The sequence below is a fragment of the Schistocerca piceifrons genome, chromosome 2 (genome assembly GCF_021461385.2).
Source record: "Schistocerca piceifrons isolate TAMUIC-IGC-003096 chromosome 2, iqSchPice1.1, whole genome shotgun sequence".
In the NCBI taxonomy this organism is placed as follows: Eukaryota; Metazoa; Arthropoda; class Insecta; order Orthoptera; family Acrididae; genus Schistocerca; species Schistocerca piceifrons.
The window spans coordinates 925,378,939-925,397,572 of record NC_060139.1 but is presented as its reverse complement, the minus strand read 5'-3'; the positions used below and the strand labels follow the sequence as shown (position 1 = coordinate 925,397,572).

Genomic DNA, 18,634 nt, shown 5'->3' with positions numbered 1-18,634 from the left:
TTTAGGTGTTATCACTTACAAAATTTATTAACACTAATGCCAAATAATATTAAGAAATCATCACATTATTTTTAAATGAGCTTACACAGTGAGCTATTGGTTCCACAAAACACATATGTTTGTGGATAAGGCATTTTGGCTCACTGTGAGAGCCAGCTCAACATCTAGCTGACCGTGGGGAAAAAGTAGAGACAGCATATCATATTAGATGGGATACAGACAAAACGACAGTAATTACACAGTAATTTACTGGGTGTTGCCACCACAACAAACAGTTCTGCTAATATTTTCTCAGTGAATTATCTTAAACATTGATCAACTGGAGTTTTTAAGAAATGTGTCATCTGGTCATTAAGGAATTACATTTCAGTCCCACACAAGATGAAAGATATTTTAGTACTTTCACATACCACGATTCTGAATCTGAGGATAAATTGTATGCCAGATTTGTTAACTGGTATGGGTCAACATTCAGATTGTAAGCTTCTTTGTAGTTCTGAAATATAAACAAAAATGAATTATTAAAACCACATCAAACTGAAAGCAATTTTAGAGGCATTAGTGTAGTGCCTATTCAGGATATGACTATTAATGATATAAAATTGTGTGCTAAATCTAGACTCGAACTAAAATCCCTGTCTTTTGTGGGAAACTGAGATGGTAATTACAGTGTTACAGGTGCATCTAAACTGAAGTTCTGAATTAGTAAGTGAGGTATGTTTGAACAGCTGAACAGGAGGAGCACTTCTAGGAATGTCGGAGATTTGATACCATTTTCTTCTCCAGCAAACATTTATAAGTTGTTGCAAAGGCTGATTTAGAATGAGCATACTAAAATAATTTACTGGAACAAAAATAAAACTTTTCTCAAGAATGTAGTTCCCAGAGCTAAGAGCCTTATGTATTTAAAAATGTAGGTAACTATTTTAATAATTTAAGGAGTAAAGGTAATAACTCCACAAACAGTAGAAGTGTTGAGTCTTCAAAAGAAACATAAATAAGACAGAGAGCTTTTATAGATTTTGGAAGAATACTTCTGAGCTAGAAAAAGAATTTGCCTGAATACAAAAAGGTCCTCAGTTGTGTCCCTTCTGATGACTCAACACATATACTATTCATTGTGTTGTCAGGTTACTCCTTAAATTATTTACATTCCAACAGGACTTCCAATTACCATATGTAATTGAGAAATACTAATGTGATCAAGTAAATATTAAGCTAACAACAGGAGATAAATAGCAGCTATTTTGTGTAACTGAGAAAGCAGCTGCTTTTTTCTGCTGTTGCAGCTTTCTTTCTAGCTTCCTTATTTAAATTTATCTGGCAAAAACATGAATAGCATTGAGCAGTACAGTGATAGTTACTGTTAATACAGCACACACATTGTTTCTGCGATTTGCTTGTCTTTTGCTAATGTATACTCTGACTCATTCCACATCCCTGAAGGATCAACTTCTAAATGGAAAAGTCTATCGAACCTGATGAATGAATGTATGGATGAATAGGGTGTTATGAATTGTAAAGTAGAGAGCAGGGGGTGGGGGCACAACAAAATGTGAGTGGTATACAAATAGTAGAGGAAAGAAGATGGCTAGCAGAGATGGCAATGACTTGGGGCAACCAAAACTAGACATGTTACGAGAGAAATGAGATTAGATACTAGTTTGGTGTTTATTCTACAAAGTAAGTTAGTGTGTCCTTCTCAGCACAATGTCTGAGTGACCTGCTCAAACCTGTCCCTCCTAGAGGAAGGACCTAACAGTTTCAAAAGCTAAAAATAGTATCCACACTTTTAAATGTATTTACTGAAATTTCACCCCCTGAAAATAAGTATTGGCTAGCCAGTCTCCATCCTAGTAATTTTACATCTAAATGACTACTCTGCAATTCACAATTTTGTGCCTGGCAGTGTGTTCATCGAACTACCTTCAAGCAATTTCTCTACTGTTCCACTCTCAAACAGTGCATGGGAAAAATAAACACTTAAATCTTTCCATGTGACTGCTCTTATTTTATTACAATTATCAGTTGTCCCTATGTAGAAGGGCACCAACAAACTTTTTTGAAGTTCGGAGGACAAAGTTGGTGACTGAAATTACATGAAAAGATCTGCTGCTATAAAAATGCCTTTGTTTGAATGACTGTGATGCCAACTCATGTATGACATTCATGACACTGTCTTCCCTATTTAGTGACACCAGAAAATGAGCTGCCCTTCTTGGAACTATTTTGATGTGCCTCCTAAGTCCTATCAGATGCAGATCTCACACCATGCAGCAATACTCCAGATGAGGATGGCAAGGTGTAGTATAGGCAGTCTCTCTCATAGATGTGTTGCACCTTCTAAGTGTTCTGGAAATAAATCACAGTCTTTGGTTCACTTTTCCCACAACATTATCTAGGTGGTCATTCCAATTTAAGTTATTTAAAATTATGATCTTCACATATTTAGCTCAATTCAGTGCTTTTAGATTTGTGTGATTTGTTATGTAACCAAAACTTAGAGGAGATGATACTTCTGTAAGCATGCAATTTGATTAAAAGTCGTAGAAGTTGCTTGTGGGGAACAGTGTTAAATGCCTTATGAAAATCTAGAAATATGGAATCAGATTTGTGTGATTACTGTAAACGAAGTAATAAATAGAGATATTTAGTTTTTTTGTTCTAGTTGGGAGAAATGCAAAACAAACAATAAATAATATAAGATATCTGTCCTGGGATGGAAATATGAAAAACAAAATTAAGGGATTTCAGAGGGGGGCATTATCCTCTCTATGTGTAATATTTCTTTGGAGAATGAGTGAAAAAATTCTACCAATTCTGGTTATTGAACATGATCCACGCTACAATAAAATAATTGTTGTAGCATCCTTTATGTAAATTCTCACAATAAATAATTAAAACATGACTTGTGTGTGCCTCCAACATGTCAAAGTCACCAGAAGTTGTTGTCCCCTTCAGCAAAAGCTTCATTGCATCATACGCAAACCATGCACTGAACTTCATATCCTCCTGTCTGCCACCAGTAGGTTTTGAAGATGTTACTTTCTGTTATTTTTCATGGATAAATTATGAATGGAGTGTATGCAATCAGACTTCTATTTCTTTTCTCAGAAACTTTAGGTAAAAGCACAGTTTCATCTCCCCACACTACATACATGTTGAGGGTCATCTTGCACACGCAATTACACTCTGCAACAAATGGCATGGAACTGACACGACACGTGCACTCCCTCTTAGAGCGAGAGCTTGCAACATGTTCTGCATCATGTCAATGCGTCGCAAAATGTTATGCAGCACATTGTGGGACACTGAGCAACATTGCAGTGTCATGTAGATTGAGTGTTGTATGTCATGTTAGGGAACATTTTGTCCTATCCACAGCTTAAATATGCATGCTCTTAAAGAATATACCGAGATATAATTACCTCCGAGTCACTGAACTGGCAGTAAATAATATTCTCTGCTGAAGACATATAGCGTAGACAGGTGTAAGTGTTGTTACGTGAATCCTGACACTTGCAGGATGCTGCTTGAACACATTGCTATAACATAAAATTTGAAAAAAAAGTTAAACTTATTTACATCAAAATGGTCTTTCTTAAATTGTTACATTTCTCATCAGGTCATAAAGATCGACCGCAACAGTATTTATTGTCCCCAATGAATCAACTCCTGATCCAGAGCAGTACACAATACTGAGCTTGCATTGGAAAATTAATGTTTGTGAGAGTAGTATAATGAAGACAATATATTTCCAATGTGGAACATACTTACACTGATATCATTATCCACTGGTAAATGGCATTTTGGATCAATCGTTTCATCATTTCCTTCACCCACATATTCCACAAGAAAACCTCTTTTGTTAGTTTTGTTCACAGATATTAATAACTGTTTAAATGATTTTCCATCCATATTTATCAAAGGTGAAGCATTAGCAATATCAATAATGGTTGGTGCCAAATCTATATTTAAAACAATATCATAAATAACCTTTTTCTTGGGAATACCTGGGCCCCTAACTAACATAGGGACGCTGATATCAAATTCATATGGCTGCCTTTTATCCCAAGGTAGAGCAAACTGACCTGCAAAGGAAACATGGCTTGATATATGGACAAACAGTAAAGAATCTGTTGCTTGTAGAGTAGCAACACAATTAAGATATCAAATTAGGTTAACATACGTGAAGTACAGGTTACTGCTAGAATTCTCTCAAAGCAATCAGTAGACAAAGATAAAAAATATTTACATCTTAAGCAAAGATTTGTTGATCCTAAATATTGGAAACAGCATTACTCATTTGATCTTGAAGTAAGTACAGCTCACTCATTTACTGTTGTCAATAATATGCTATGTTCCACTTTTTTAAAAAATCTCTCAATTGAGAGCAATGCATGTAATAACTTGAATGCATACCTATATGAAATCCATTGTCAGATGTGTAAATAATATATGTATTGTTCAGTACATTCATAGAATTTAATGTGTTTACTACTGACTCTACCATATCATCCACTGATAACAATGTTTCCCATCGTTTATGGTAATATCTATCAAGTGTTTTCAAGGTAGTTGTTGGAAGCTCTTCAGGAGGCATACGTAGAAGCCAGTGCTTGTGCTGAAGATAAAAAAGAGGAGAAATTAGACACAAATACACAATGAGTACTCAACAGAAACAATGTCCTTTTGCAGGACATTTAGTTCTCAGTTGCATCCAGTGACGCATTAAAGGAGACAGGGCAAAGTTGGATTTTAATACAAAAAGAATTTAGACTGAAATACAATATTGCTTAAGGAATAATAAAAAACATAAATTTTAAACGGTGTGTTAAAAAAGTCTCTCCGCAGTGCCTTATGATTGTTAGCCACAGGTGCCGTATGCCGCAGTGAATATACTGAAATTAAACTCAGTGAATTACAAGTTATTAATTTATTGAATAATCATTTTTACTTACAAATTTTCACATTAAATGTCGAAAGTGCACGCATGGCTAACAATCATACGACACTGTGGAGATACTTTTTGAGCATCCTGTAGAACGAATTTGATAATAAATTTTGTGTGACTTACTTTGCTGGGAACATTGAAATTTTTTGTTCTCATGGCTGTGACATGCTTGAAGTAACCACTGTAGCTTTGTGCAGGTGTGAATGGTGCATGAGGTGCTGGTGGAGCCAGCATCATAAAAAAACCAGAGGACAGAACATCTTTCTGCTTTAAGAATTCCAAGCTGTATGAGGTCTGCAAATTTTTAGAAAACCTTTACTTTCTTTTTCAATACAAAAGAGAAAATTTTAACACAAGAAAGCAATGGCTCATGCTCATATTATATGCATAAATTATGCACATCAAATCAATGCAAAAAATAAACAAATAAAATAAAATAAATAAATGAATTTACAGATATACACTTTTTTCACTTTGGTCTTTATCTTTCATTGTTGACACACAATGAAACTAAATTTTGTTAAAAAAAATTTTGCAAAAACAGGCAGATCAGAAACTTAATCCTAGATACAAGGTAGGTGCCTTGCTGAAGACATGGCACTTTTGAAATAATTGTTATGGCATGTAGCTGTGAAGCAAACTGCCATAGAAAGAAGCCCAGAAGTCACTCAAGTGGAAAACCTACTTGGTATTTCCATTATGTGGATGACATGTCCATCATCTGGTCCCATGGAAGTGGCTATCTCCATGACTTCCCTCACACATGTAAACCAAAGATGAAATAGATAGCTGTTTGGTCAGATACCAGATGTCTAGCCATCCTACAAAGCCAGATATTCAGCCAAACATTGCCATGGAGTATGTCATAATACACAGGTTTCAGCGAGTCCGCAGTAGTCAGGCGTTCAGGCGTGGATGACTGGGAAGATTTACACAAATTACAACATCATAATTCATGAGTGAAACGAGCAAATAACATGTTGATGTTGTGACAGTGCCACAACATTTAACAGTGCCGCCACGACAGTACGCGCAAACGGCGATAGAGGCGCTCCGCACCTCGGCTGAGCGCGAGAATGCCACCTAGCTACGAACGGCGCCGGCCGCATGTCACGGCATGGCAGTCGTATGAGAGAGACTGAGTTGTTATCATGTAACCAGCTATTGTTTCTAAGTTTGAATATCCACGCAATTATTGGTGATTAAAGGTTATAACACTTTTAGGCGACAAGGTCGGATATTTTTTTTTTCACTGCATTGTGGATTTGTGTGTTCGTGATGGGGCAGACATGGAACAGCTTATGCAAGCACTCATTGAACAACAAACACCACTGACGGCTGCTATTCAGGCACAACAAAAACAGCTGACAGCACAGCAAACACAGCTGTCGGCTGCTATTCAGGCGTTGTCGACGTCGCTTACTCACCGTCTGTCTTCCTCTTCTTCGCCTCCCTTCCCTCCTTACGACGAGGCCGCTGAAGACTGGGAGGATTATGAGAAGTGTTTGCGGCAACACTTCTTGGCTTTCAGCGTTGTCGACGCTCCTATGTGTAAGTCGTTATTTCTATCTTGGATTTCCCCACTGATCTATCAGCTGCTATCTCAGTTAGCCCCTCTGCGGGAACCTGCCTCCCTCTCCTGCCAAGAAATGTGTGACTTATTGTCTAATTATTACTGCAAAAACACCCACGTCGTTGCCGCCAGCGTGGCGTTCTACCGGTGTCATAAACAGCCCCATCAATCTTACCGGGCTTGGGCGGCGGATCTACACGGTCCGAGTAGGAAATGTCAGTTTGTCACGGACACTCATCATGAGTCTTATGCTAATTCAATGGTTAGGGATGCTATTCTATGGCTTGCTCCTGATAAAGAAGTTCGGCAACGTGCCCTACAACTGCCAAACCCGCCGTTGTCGGAAGTTCTAAGCATTGCTCAATCCTTTGAAGTGTCGCACACTGCTGGCGTGAAAATAGACGCGTGGTGTGATGTAGGCGCTGTACAGTCAACTTTCGACATGGACAAATTGCCTGTTTCACAGGAGAACGAAGATGTGGCGACAGTTCACTCGCGTCAACAACGTCGCGTTGGGCCGCCACGCTCGCAGCGAAAACAGCAACCACAGAAGCAGGTTCGTTCCGCACTTCCTTCTTGTCCACATTGTTTCGTACAGCATGACAGGGCCGTGTGTCCAAAACGTTGGGCCACGTGTAATTCATGTAGGAAAAAAGGCCACATTGCTTCTGTGTGTCAGTCCCCTAAGGTTCCTGTCGACGGGACGAGGCCTCGGACACGGATGTTAACTGTGTGCTTTCTCAAACAAATAAGTTGTTTGTTACTGTTCGTGTTCTGGATAAAGACATTCGCATGCAAGTGGACACTGGCTCTGCAGTAACTCTCATTAATTCTCGCACGTATTTGGAGTTGGGCTCCCCTCCCTTGTCTCCAGTTACGCGAAATCTGAGAACTTATAATAAACAGAAAATTCCTATTATTGGCCAGTTTGATGCTTCCACTGCCTAGTAGATAGTGTCGGAAGTTCCATGCGGCTTTTCGCGGATGATGCTGTAGTATACAGAGAAGTTGCAGCATTAGAAAATTGTAGCGAAATGCAGGAAGATCTGCAGTGGATAGGCACTTGGTGCAGGGAGTGGCAACTGTCCCTTAACATAGACAAATGTAATGTATTGCGAATACATAGAAAGAAGGATCCTTTATTGTATGATTATATGATAGCGGAACAAACAGTGGTAGCAGTTACTTCCGTAAAATATCTGGGAGTATGCGTGCGGAACGATTTGAAGTGGAATGATCATATAAAATTAATTGTTGGTAAGGCGGGTACCAGGTTGAGATTCATTGGGAGAGTGCTTAGAAAATGTAGTCCATCAACAAAGGAGGTGGCTTACAAAACACTCGTTCGACCTATACTTGAGTATTGCTCATCAGTGTGGGATCCGTACCAGATCGGTTTGACGGAGGAGATAGAGAAGATCCAAAGAAGAGCGGCGCGTTTCGTCACAGGGTTATTTGGTAACCGTGATAGCGTTATGGAGATGTTTAATAAACTCAAGTGGCAGACTCTGCAAGAGAGGCGCTCTGCATCGCGGTGTAGATTGCTCGCCAGGTTTCGAGAGGGTGCGTTTCTGGATGAGGTATCGAATATATTGCTTCCCCCTACTTATACCTCCCAAGGAGATCACGAATGTAAAATTAGAGAGATTAGAGCGCGCACGGAGGCTTTCAGACAGTCGTTCTTCCCGCGAACCATACGCGACTGGAACAGGAAAGGGAGGTAATGACAGTGGCATGTAAAGTGCCCTCCGCCACACACCGTTGGGTGGCTTGCGGAGTATAAATGTAGCTGTAGATGTAGATGTAGATGTAGATGTAGACAAGTCTGTTGTCAGGCCCCTCACGTTTTATGTGGTGGATCATGCGGGCACTGAAAACCTTTTCGGTTATGATGCTTTCCAGTTGTTCGGGTTCTCCATTGATGATGATGTGCAGCTCATATCTGAGAATATTCCGTATCAACAGCTGGATGGATTTTGTTCTGAATTTTCGTCCATGTTCTCTGCTGGTCTGGGTCGTGCCAAGGATTTTGAAGCCCACATTACTCTTAAAACTACAGCTCGCCCCAAGTTTTTCTGGGCACACCCTATTCCGGTGGCATTGCGTGCACCTGTCAAGGCTGAGACAGACAGGTTAACAGCTTCAGGGATTCTCCTTCCTGTTACCTCCAATGAATGGGCATCCCCAATCGTGGTGGTTTCTAAACCAAACGGGAGTCTGCGATTCTGTGGTGATTTTAAAGCCACCGTCAACGCTCAGAGACTCATTGACACTTATCCTCTTCCCCGTCCTGAGGAGTTATTTACCAAACTCGCTGTGGGCCAGTTCTTTTCCAAACTTGACTTATTGGAGGTGTACCATCAATTGCGTTGGGTGCTTCTTCCAAGGAATTTCTCGTCATCAACACTCCTTGTGGGTTGTATCAGTACCAGTGGTTACCATTTGGCGTCGCTAGCGTGCCGGCCATTTTTCAGCAGTTTTTGGAACAGCTCACGGCTTCCATTCCCGGCTGCATAAACTATCTCGATGACATTGTTGTCATGGGGGCCTCCACTGAGGAGCACCTTCGCAATTTGAGTTCACTGTTTCAGGTTTTGCATTCGGCTGGGTTGAAGTGCAATCTGGACAAGTCACAGTTCTTCCAATCCTCCATTGTGTATCTTGGTTTCCACTTGTCCCATGAGGGTATACGTCCTCTACGTCAGCACGTTGCGGCCATTAACGCTCTACCATGGCCGTCTACAGTCAAAGAACTTCAGGCATTTCTAAGCAACATTGCTTATTATCACAAATTCATTCCATCCACGGCGGCGGTAGCTCATCCTCTGCATCAGAAACGTCCATTTCTGTTGGTCCGACGAGTGTGAGCAGGCTTTTGTCCACCTGAAGGCTTATTTGCAGTCGGCGCCTTGTCTTGCCACATTCTGTCTGGGTCAGCACTTGGTTCTGGCGACTGACGCGTCACAGTATGGCCTAGGGGCTGTTCTCGCCCATCGGTATGAGGATGGGTCGGAACAACCCATCGCCTATGCTTCCAAGACCCTCAACGATGCGCAACGGCGTTACTCTCAAATCGAAAAGGAGGCGCTCGCTATCATTTATGCTCTCAAAAGTTCAGCATTTTTTTGTATGGTTCTAAGTTTCACCTCATCACCGACCACAAGCCGCTGGTCTCTCTGTTCAGCCCATCGGCATCGCTTCTGGATAAGGCAGCTCACCACCTGCAACGTTGGGCCTTATACTTGTCTTGTTTTCACTATGAGAATCACTATCGCCCCACGGCCCAGCACGCCAACGCTGACACATTGTCGCGATTGCCGATGGGCCCCAACCCAGTTTTCGATTGTGATGAACTACTCTGTTTCCACATTGATGAGGAAGAACGTCGTGCAGTCGAGGGTTTTCCACTTACAGGTTCGCAGGTCACGTCGGCTACTGTGCGGGACCCGGTCCCGCGTCACATGATCGGTTTTGTTCAACGGGGTTGGCCGGGCAGGACAAAGGGCTGGGCATTGGATCCCCTTTGCAACTACCATGCCTTGCACCTTCGTCTGTCTGTTCATGATGGTGTTGTTCTTCTGGCGACGGATGGCGCATCTCCACGGGTCGTGGTGCCAGCCTCTCTTCGAAAAGATGTTCTCAAACCGTTGCATGAAGGCCATTGGGGGATTTCTTGGACTAAGTCCCTGGCCCGCAGGCACGTTTATTGGCCTGGTATTGATTCGGACATCACCCACATGGTTGCTGCGTGTGGTCAGTGTGCTCAACAACTGGCTGCACCTCGTACAATGCCCTCTCCGTGGCCTGATCTGGCGCAGCCATGGGAACGGGTGCATGCTGACTTTGCCGGCTCCTTCTTCGGTACTTATTGGCTACTGTTGAAGTTTCCGTTTGTTGTTCGAAGTCCATCACCCACCACTGCGGCGACGACGCTGGCTTTGTCCAAAACCTTTGCACTAGAAGGTCTTTCATCCACGATCGTCACGGACAATGGCCCTCAGTTCTCTTCGCAGGCCTTCCGTGATTTTTGTACTGGACAAGGGATTCATCACGATACAGCACCGCCCTTCCATCCACAATCGAATGGGGAGGTCGAGCGCCTTGTCCGCACTTTCAAAAGCCAGATGAAAAAATTCCTTTGTGATTTTTCCACAGATGATGCTCTGCTGCAATTTCTGAGTTCTTATCGGTTCACGCCTCTGGGTGATCGCAGCCCTGCGGAACTCTTGCATGGCCGCCAACCGCGCACTCTACTGCACCTGCTTCACCCTGTCAGGTCTTGTGCTGTGTCCCCTAGTGTGGGAAAATACTCGGTGGGCGCCGACGTGTGGGCACGAGGGTATGGATCTCGCCCTAAATGGATTCCAGGGGTGGTCAAGGCTCTTCGCGGCCGCCGGCTTTGTGAAATACGTATGGACGACGGCATGGTTGTTTGCCATTACGACCAGATGCGCCTACGCGTGGTGGCCACGCCGGTGCCACCGTCCCTTCCTTCGCCCCCACCAGCCCGAGAAGCCAGTCCTGTCGCTGCTGCCGATCTACCGTCCGTGATGATGCAGCCGACGTCACTACCGTTTCCGAATACGCCGGAACCGGCCCCAGTCGCGACGCCGCCTTCTCCGGGACCCATCTCGCTGGAGCACACCCCCAGGTCCACGACACCTATGGATGCTGCTCCGGAGTTTTCACCCATCATCTCATCCAGGAGGCACGTTCCACGCACGAGCTTCCGTCCTGGACATTTCGGACCATACTCTCATGTCTCTTCGTGGGATCTTCTCCGGGCCTCACAAGAGGCCATGGATGTCTCCGCACTGTCCATGACTCCAAGGAAGTGAGTGTTTTTTTTTTTTCAAGGGGGGAAAAGTGTTGCGACAGTGCTACGACATTTAACAGTGCCGCCATGACAGTACGCGCAAATGGCGATAGAGGCGCTCCGCAACTCGGCTGAGCACGGGAGCGCCACCTAGCTACGAACGGCGCTGGCCGCCTGTCACGGCACGGCAGTCGTATGCGAGAGACTGAGTTGTTATCATGTAACCAGCTATTGTTTCTAAGTTTGAATATCCACGCAATTATTGGTGTTTAAAGGTTATAACAGTTGACTGTCTTGATAATTAGATCAAGAAGCTCAATTCAGCATGATATGCCATTATCTCTCAATGTATTGATCTAAAGACAAAGGCATAGCTCATTTTCACTCCTTGTCTAACAGAACTATATTTTGAGGCAGTATACCTAAAGTAAATAAAGACAACAATTATGGAATGAATAGATTGTTACTTACTGTAAAGAGAACTTATTGAGTTGCAGAAAGGCACAACACATTAAGTTTTTTGGCCAAAGCTTTCATCAGAAAAAGAAAAACACATATGCATCCACATAAGCAAGCACACCTCACAGGCACATGATTGCTATTTCTGGCTGCTTAGGCCAGACTGCAACTGTAATGTGTTGAATGGGAGCAACAATCTGTAGTGTGTAGTGGAATGGGGAAGGGGGAGGATAGCAGGGTGTGGATGAGAGAACAGGGAACAGTGGAGTGTGTAGAGACTAGAGGTGGCAGACAGGGTTGTCTAGTGTAGGGTTGAGAAGCTGTGGGGGAGGGGGGGAAGGGGAAAAAAGAGAGCAGAAAGGAGAGGACCAGAGAAGGAGAAAAGATCAGTGAGTGCACTGGCAGAGAGCACTGCACAATGAGGTGAGGGAATGTGAGTTGAGAGGAGGTGATAGGACAGAAGAGGTGGAAAGTAAATAAAGTGTTTATTTAGCAGACATGAGCAATGGGACAGTGTACCTTAACCAAATAAGGTGTTTGTTCAGCAGGTGCAAGCATTAAGAATTCTGTGTAAAGTAACTAACCGTATATCTTGCAGAAGCCTTTTTAAGGATCTTGGAATTCTTACACTCACCTACCAATACACTTATTCCTTAATATGATTTCACTGTAAAGCTTCATGACAAGTAATAATGTTCTTTAAATTGGACTCAATATTTACAGATGTAAGTAAATATTTTCTTTGAAAACATACTGTTGTAGTCAAGTAAATATTAAGCTATCAATAGCAAATACCATCAGCTATATAGCACAATGGATATGGTAACAATATTTTTTGAATTAGCAGCTTTCTCGTTTACTCAGTTAAATTTAGCTATCATAAGCATAAATAGCATTAAGCATTACAATGATAGTTTGCTGTTGATATAGCACAGAAATTAAATTTCCATGATTTCCTGCCATTTAGTTAATGTATACCTTGTGTTATTCCACATTCAAGAATGTTGTCCTTCTTGGTGGTATTTATGAAACATGATGGATGGATGGATGGATGGATGGATGGATGGATGGATGGATGAAGGAATATATCCTTTAGCTGTGTGTGTAAATAATTTCGTTATTATATGTGTTCATGTTACCTCAATAGCAGGATTGTGTTTTGATTTCTTCAATTCCTAATGTAGACTGACTGGCTGTTGCTCAGTTAGACTGGAGCTAATTATCAAATAAACATTCTGTCCTCTGGCAGCTTATGGCATTTTCAATGGGTCATTCCACAGATATAGCCCACATTGTTTCTGTAATGAACACTTTGCCATGTTTGTCAGCAATGTGTATTACCCATTTTAATTTATTATCACAGTCAGAAAAGGAATCTAAATGCAAAAACCATTCAAGACCTGAGGATTTCTGAGTGAGCAATAGTTTGCCACTAGAACAAAACAAACATGTGCCTCAAAAAGCTGTTGAACTAATGCAGCAAAATGCTGTATTAAAATCTCTACAGTTTGAGTTTCAAATTATCATTGTAAAGCTGGTCAACTTGGGTACTGACTGGATATAACAAATTATCAACAAGTTTTTCAAGTCAGTCTACCTCATGTGATATCTCAGATTTAGAAAGATACTCACAATCACATCTGTCAAGTAATCACCCTCCTGATCTCCATGTTGAACTCTGCTTCCATTGACAGAGAGAGTGTAGTTATAATAACGGGAATTTCCAACAAGTCCAATCCACCAGTCCCATCCAGGTGGAACATGTGCAGTTCCCTTCTCTTTCCTGCCATACTGCAATGGATACAATAGATGTACTATCATACACTTAGACAAAACATGTACATCTTCAAATTTTTATATTTTATAATTTATGCTTCACTTATTTCTTTTTCATTTTCTTTCACACAAACTTGTTACTAAATAATTGATTCAAAATATTTTCACTGTGATACTGCAATGCAAAACACAAAATAAATATTTTAAATTTCTTGCCTCAGAAAAAGAAAAGCTATACTTACACAAAAACGTACAGTTGACTAAATTTTGACCCAACTAAGTTTACAATTCAGACAAGAGACCACAAAACAATGGTACTATTTGGATGCCTATATCACTATGCAAAGTACTTTGTTTCACAACCATAACTCACATTTATGACCTTTACAGGGACTTTTACCTTTCAACAACAGTTTCTTATAAAATTTATATCACAAGTTGGCAAACATATGCCATTTACTGCCTGAGAAGTGGGGATGGTTGGAGGATATCAGTGTTTTTGAAGATTAAATGCTGCAGTTACCCAGAAATGCAGTTCAAATTAGAACAATCATGACACACAGAGAGAAATAATGATATGACAGTAGCAACAGATGCAACCTGATAAGGTGTAAGACTATCAGTAGCAGACAGGGAAGACATAAAAAAAAGGACAGACTGCAACAAGAAGTGTTAGGATGACAAGGAGTGGAGGCAACAGAGAAAAACATTTAAACTTGCAAGACATGTATATGTTGAGCTGTCATTCTAATTACTTTTTGCTTGGATGATAAATTATTCAAACATATAACATGATGTGATACCACAGAATGAAAACATTTTAAACATAATTTCTGCTAATCAACTGGTGATAAAGACATTTTTAGGGTGAAATGCACCAAGTAACTTGCACTTAAATGTAATTTTCTGAGGTTCACTTGAAAGCTATGACTTGTAATAATCATGTATTTTAACAGTTTTACATGTATTTTTGCTATGGAAATGAATCAGCAAGAGGGGAGCCATAGAGGTTAATATACCTATCCAGTAAACGTTTTTCTGGAACAGTATACAGAGCACATAAAATTGCAGGTGTGTGTCGTATTTAACAGAAGGCTTTTATACACAATGACAACATTCTTAAACCTCTGCTTGCCACACACTGGTAATGGCAACAATTTCTAAAATCAAAATATGACCTGGCTACCTTCTGGCTATGAAAGTTGATTTAGTGACCTTTGGCAACAAATGAAGAACAAAATTACAAATCAAATATACATTGTCTTCATAGATTGTAGATGATGAATTACCTGAATGACAGTATGCTTATAGTGCCATTACTACAGTCTTATAGAGGCCACCTCATTTTTGATTCTCCAAGCACATCAGGAGTTGCTGTTGTCCTGGGTTCTGAGCAACCTATCATTGACACCCCCCTCCCTCCTTCCAACCCTTCTTTCCTACATTATTCAACTTCAGATACAATGCGCAAGCTCTCATGTAACAAATATGAGGTATCTGCTGCACACTACTTAAGGAAACCAATTTGGCATATGCTATAATCAGTTTAGATAAACCATGAAGTAGCTAAACCTGAGTGTCCAAACAGGGTTTCAGAACTTGACTTTCCCAAACATAAATCAAATGTTTCAATCACTGCACCTCTTCACTCAAGCTAAACTTTCGATGTACCTGAAACGGAAAGTTTGTCATCAGTTTGTATTACCAGTTGTGACTTGAGGATAGTGAGATGTGGACTTACAATGCAAAACCATCAGATCCCAGTTTCTCCACCATATAGAAAGCTAACAGTGGTCTGAGTACAGTTAAAATGATTTGTTTGAACTACAAGTATCAGATAAAAGCAGCTGAGTACTACAGGAGGAGGAGCAGTGGTTTTTTTTCATAGTAGCCATTGTTCCCCTGTTTTAAATAATAGCTATTTTTCTCATAAAGTACATGTATAAAGTGTTGTAGAACTAATTATTATAATTATCAATTTGAGTAGTTTAGCACTAGATATAATTTGTTATTAGTACACTTCACCAAAGTATCCAGCAGTTGTTCGTGTCTAGCTGTTAATGTATAACTTGACTCGGTCCACATCTCTAAAGGGACTCCTTCCTGATGTGGTTGATGGAACACAATGTGTGAATGAATGAATGAATGAATCTACATCTATATCTACATCAATAATCTGCAAATCACATTTAAGTGCCTGGCAGTGGGTTCATTGAACTACCTTCACAATTCTCAATTATTCCAATCTTGCACAGCGTGTGGAAAGAACGAACACCTATATCTTTCTGTACGAGCTCTGATTTCCCTTATTTTATCGTGGTGATTGTTTCTCCCTATGTAGGTCAGTGTCAACAAAATATTTTTGCATTCGAAGGAGAAAGTTGGTGACTGTAATTTCGTGAGAAGATTCCATTGCAACGAAAAATGCCTTTCTTTTAATGATGTCCAGCGCAAATCCTGTATCATTTCTGTGACACTCTCTCCCATATTTCATGATAATACAAAACGTGCTGCCCTTCTTTGAACTTTTTTGATGTAATCAGTCAGTCCTATCTGGTAAGGATCCCACACCGCGCAGCAATATTCTAAAAGAGGATGGATAAGCGTAGTGTATGCTGTCTCCTTAGTAGATCTGTTACATTTTCCAAGTGTCCTGCCAATAAAATGCAGTCTTTGGTTAGCCTTCCCACAACATCTTCTATGTGTTCCTTCCAATTTAAGTAGTTCATAATTGTAATACCTAGGTATTTAGTTTAATTTACGGCTTTTAGATTAGACTGATTTACCATTCCTTTTAGCATTCATGTGGATGACCTCACACTTTGTTATTTAGGGTCAACTGCCAATTTTTGCACCATTCAGATATCTTTTCTAAATCGTTTTGCAATTTGTTTTGATCTTCTGATGACTTTATTAGTTGGTAAACAACGGCGTCATCTGCAAACAACCTAACATAGCTGCTCAAATTGTCTCCCAAATCATTTATATAGATGTTGTTGTTGTTGTGGTCTTCAGTCCTGAGACTGGTTTGATGCAGCTCTCCATGCTACTCTATCCTGTGCAAGCTTCTTCATCTCCCAGTACCTACTGCAGCCTACATCCTTCTGAATCTGCTTAGTGTATTCATTTCTTGGTCTCCCTCTAGAATTTTTACCCTACACGCTGCCCTCCAATACTAAATTGGTGATCCCTTGATGACTAACAATACCAACCGATCCCTTCTTCTAGTTAAGTTGTGCCAAAAACTCCTCTTCTCCCCAATTCTATTCAATACCTCCTCGTTAGTTATGTAACCTACCCATCTAATCTTCAGCATTCTTCTGTAGTACCACATTTCAAAAGCTTCTATTCTCTTCGTGTCTAAACTATTTATCCTCCATGTTTCACTTCCATACATGGCCACACTCCATACAAATACTTTCAGAAACGACTTCCTGACACTTAAATCAATATTCGATGTTAACAAATTTCTCTACTTCAGGAACGCTTTCCTTGCCATTGCCAGTGTACATTTTATATCCTCTCTACTTCAACCATCATCAGTTATTTTGCTCCCCAAATAGCAGAACTCCTTTACTACTTTAAGTGTCTCATTTCCTAATTTAATTCCCTCAGCATCACCCGACTTAATTAGACTACATTCCATTATCCTCGTTTTGCTTTCGTTGATGTTCATCTTATACCCTCCTTTCAAGACACTGTCCATTCCGTTCAAAAGCTCTTCCAAGTCCTTTGCTGTCTCTGACAGAATTATGATGTCATCGGCAAACCTCAAAGTTATTACTTCTTCTCCATGGATTTTAATGCCTACTCCGAACTTTTCTTTTGTTTCCTTTACTGCTTCCTCAATATACAGATGGAATAGCATCGGGGGGAGATTTTTTTTTTTTTTTTTTTTTTTTTTTTTTTTTTTTTTTTTTTTTTTTTTTTTTTAGGGTGCAAAACTTCTATGGTCATTAGCGCCCAGCCCGTGACGTAGAAAACAGGAAAAAAACGAAATTTAAAATCAGCAGCAATGGGAACAAAGTCATAAAATTTGAGAAACTAAAGGCAGAAGGAATGCTTAAAAATCCACTATAGGAAGGGGTTGGTTGTCCCCCAAAAAAAAGGCTTCAAATGACTGACGTCATTTCACTGTCACTAATAAACTGTAGAACGCGGTCAGCTGAGCGCGTGTCATCTGCTAAAAACGACGATAGATCAGGCGATAGCTGTAGACGGGAGCGTAACGGATTAAAATAGGGGCATTCAATTAAAAGGTGTCTGACCGTCCACGGCTGAGAGCAGTGGGGACAGAGTGGGGGAGGATCACCGCTTAAAAGATGTCTATGACTAAAAAGACAGTGCCCTATCCGGAGTCTAGCTAAAATTACCTCCTCCCGATGACGCGATCGGGAGGAAGAGGTCCATGCGCAAGGAAGGGCTTTCACTTCCCGCAATTTATTATGGGGAAGTGTTGACCAATGCGCATGCCATAAATGAGCAACTTGGCGACATAAACCGCTCCGTAGATCGGTAAACGGAAGAGACTGAATAGCTGGCCGAGGAAGAGAGACTGCAGCCTTGGCCGCTATATCGGCCGCCTCATTTCCACAGATACCAGCGTGTCCTGGGAGCCAGAGGAACGCCACTGAGACGCCCCCCAGGTGGAGCAAGCGCAGACAGTCCTGAATCCGGTGGACCAGAGGGTGCACAGGGTAAAGAGCTTGGAGACTTAGGAGAGAGCTGAGAGAATCTGAGCAGATTACGTACTGTATCCGCTGATGGCGGCGGATGTAGTGGACAGCCTGGAGAATAGCGTAAAGCTCCGCAGTATAAACCGAACACTGGTCGGGAAGCCGAAAGTTATTTGGGGTGTCGCCAACAATATAGGCACTCCCTACACCTAACGATGTTTTCGAGCCATCGGTGTAAATAAATGTGGCTTCCGTCATTTGTGCACATAGAGCAGCAAATGCCCGACGGTAAACAAGTGTAGGGGTACCATCCTTGGGAAATTGACATAGGTCTCTGAGCAAGTCGATCCGGGGACGGAGCCAAGGCGGTGCTGTACCCC

At 41.3% G+C, this 18,634-nt stretch overlaps 1 protein-coding gene across 2 annotated transcripts in view; it reads right to left on the bottom strand.

Annotated features, from left to right (window-relative positions):
* LOC124777339 (N-acetylglucosamine-6-sulfatase-like) overlaps window positions 1–18,634 on the bottom strand; it is a 68,926-nt gene continuing 50,292 nt past the window's right edge. For both annotated transcript variants that reach the window (XM_047252704.1, XM_047252705.1), the window contains exons 4-9: window positions 13,435–13,593; window positions 5,078–5,248; window positions 4,423–4,624; window positions 3,778–4,091; window positions 3,429–3,545; window positions 1–496 (exon numbers count right to left, since the gene is read on the bottom strand). In XM_047252704.1, coding sequence (XP_047108660.1) covers window positions 341–496; window positions 3,429–3,545; window positions 3,778–4,091; window positions 4,423–4,624; window positions 5,078–5,248; window positions 13,435–13,593 — 1,119 coding nt within the window. In that variant the 3' untranslated portion in view covers window positions 1–340. The remainder of the gene's footprint in view (window positions 497–3,428; window positions 3,546–3,777; window positions 4,092–4,422; window positions 4,625–5,077; window positions 5,249–13,434; window positions 13,594–18,634) is intronic.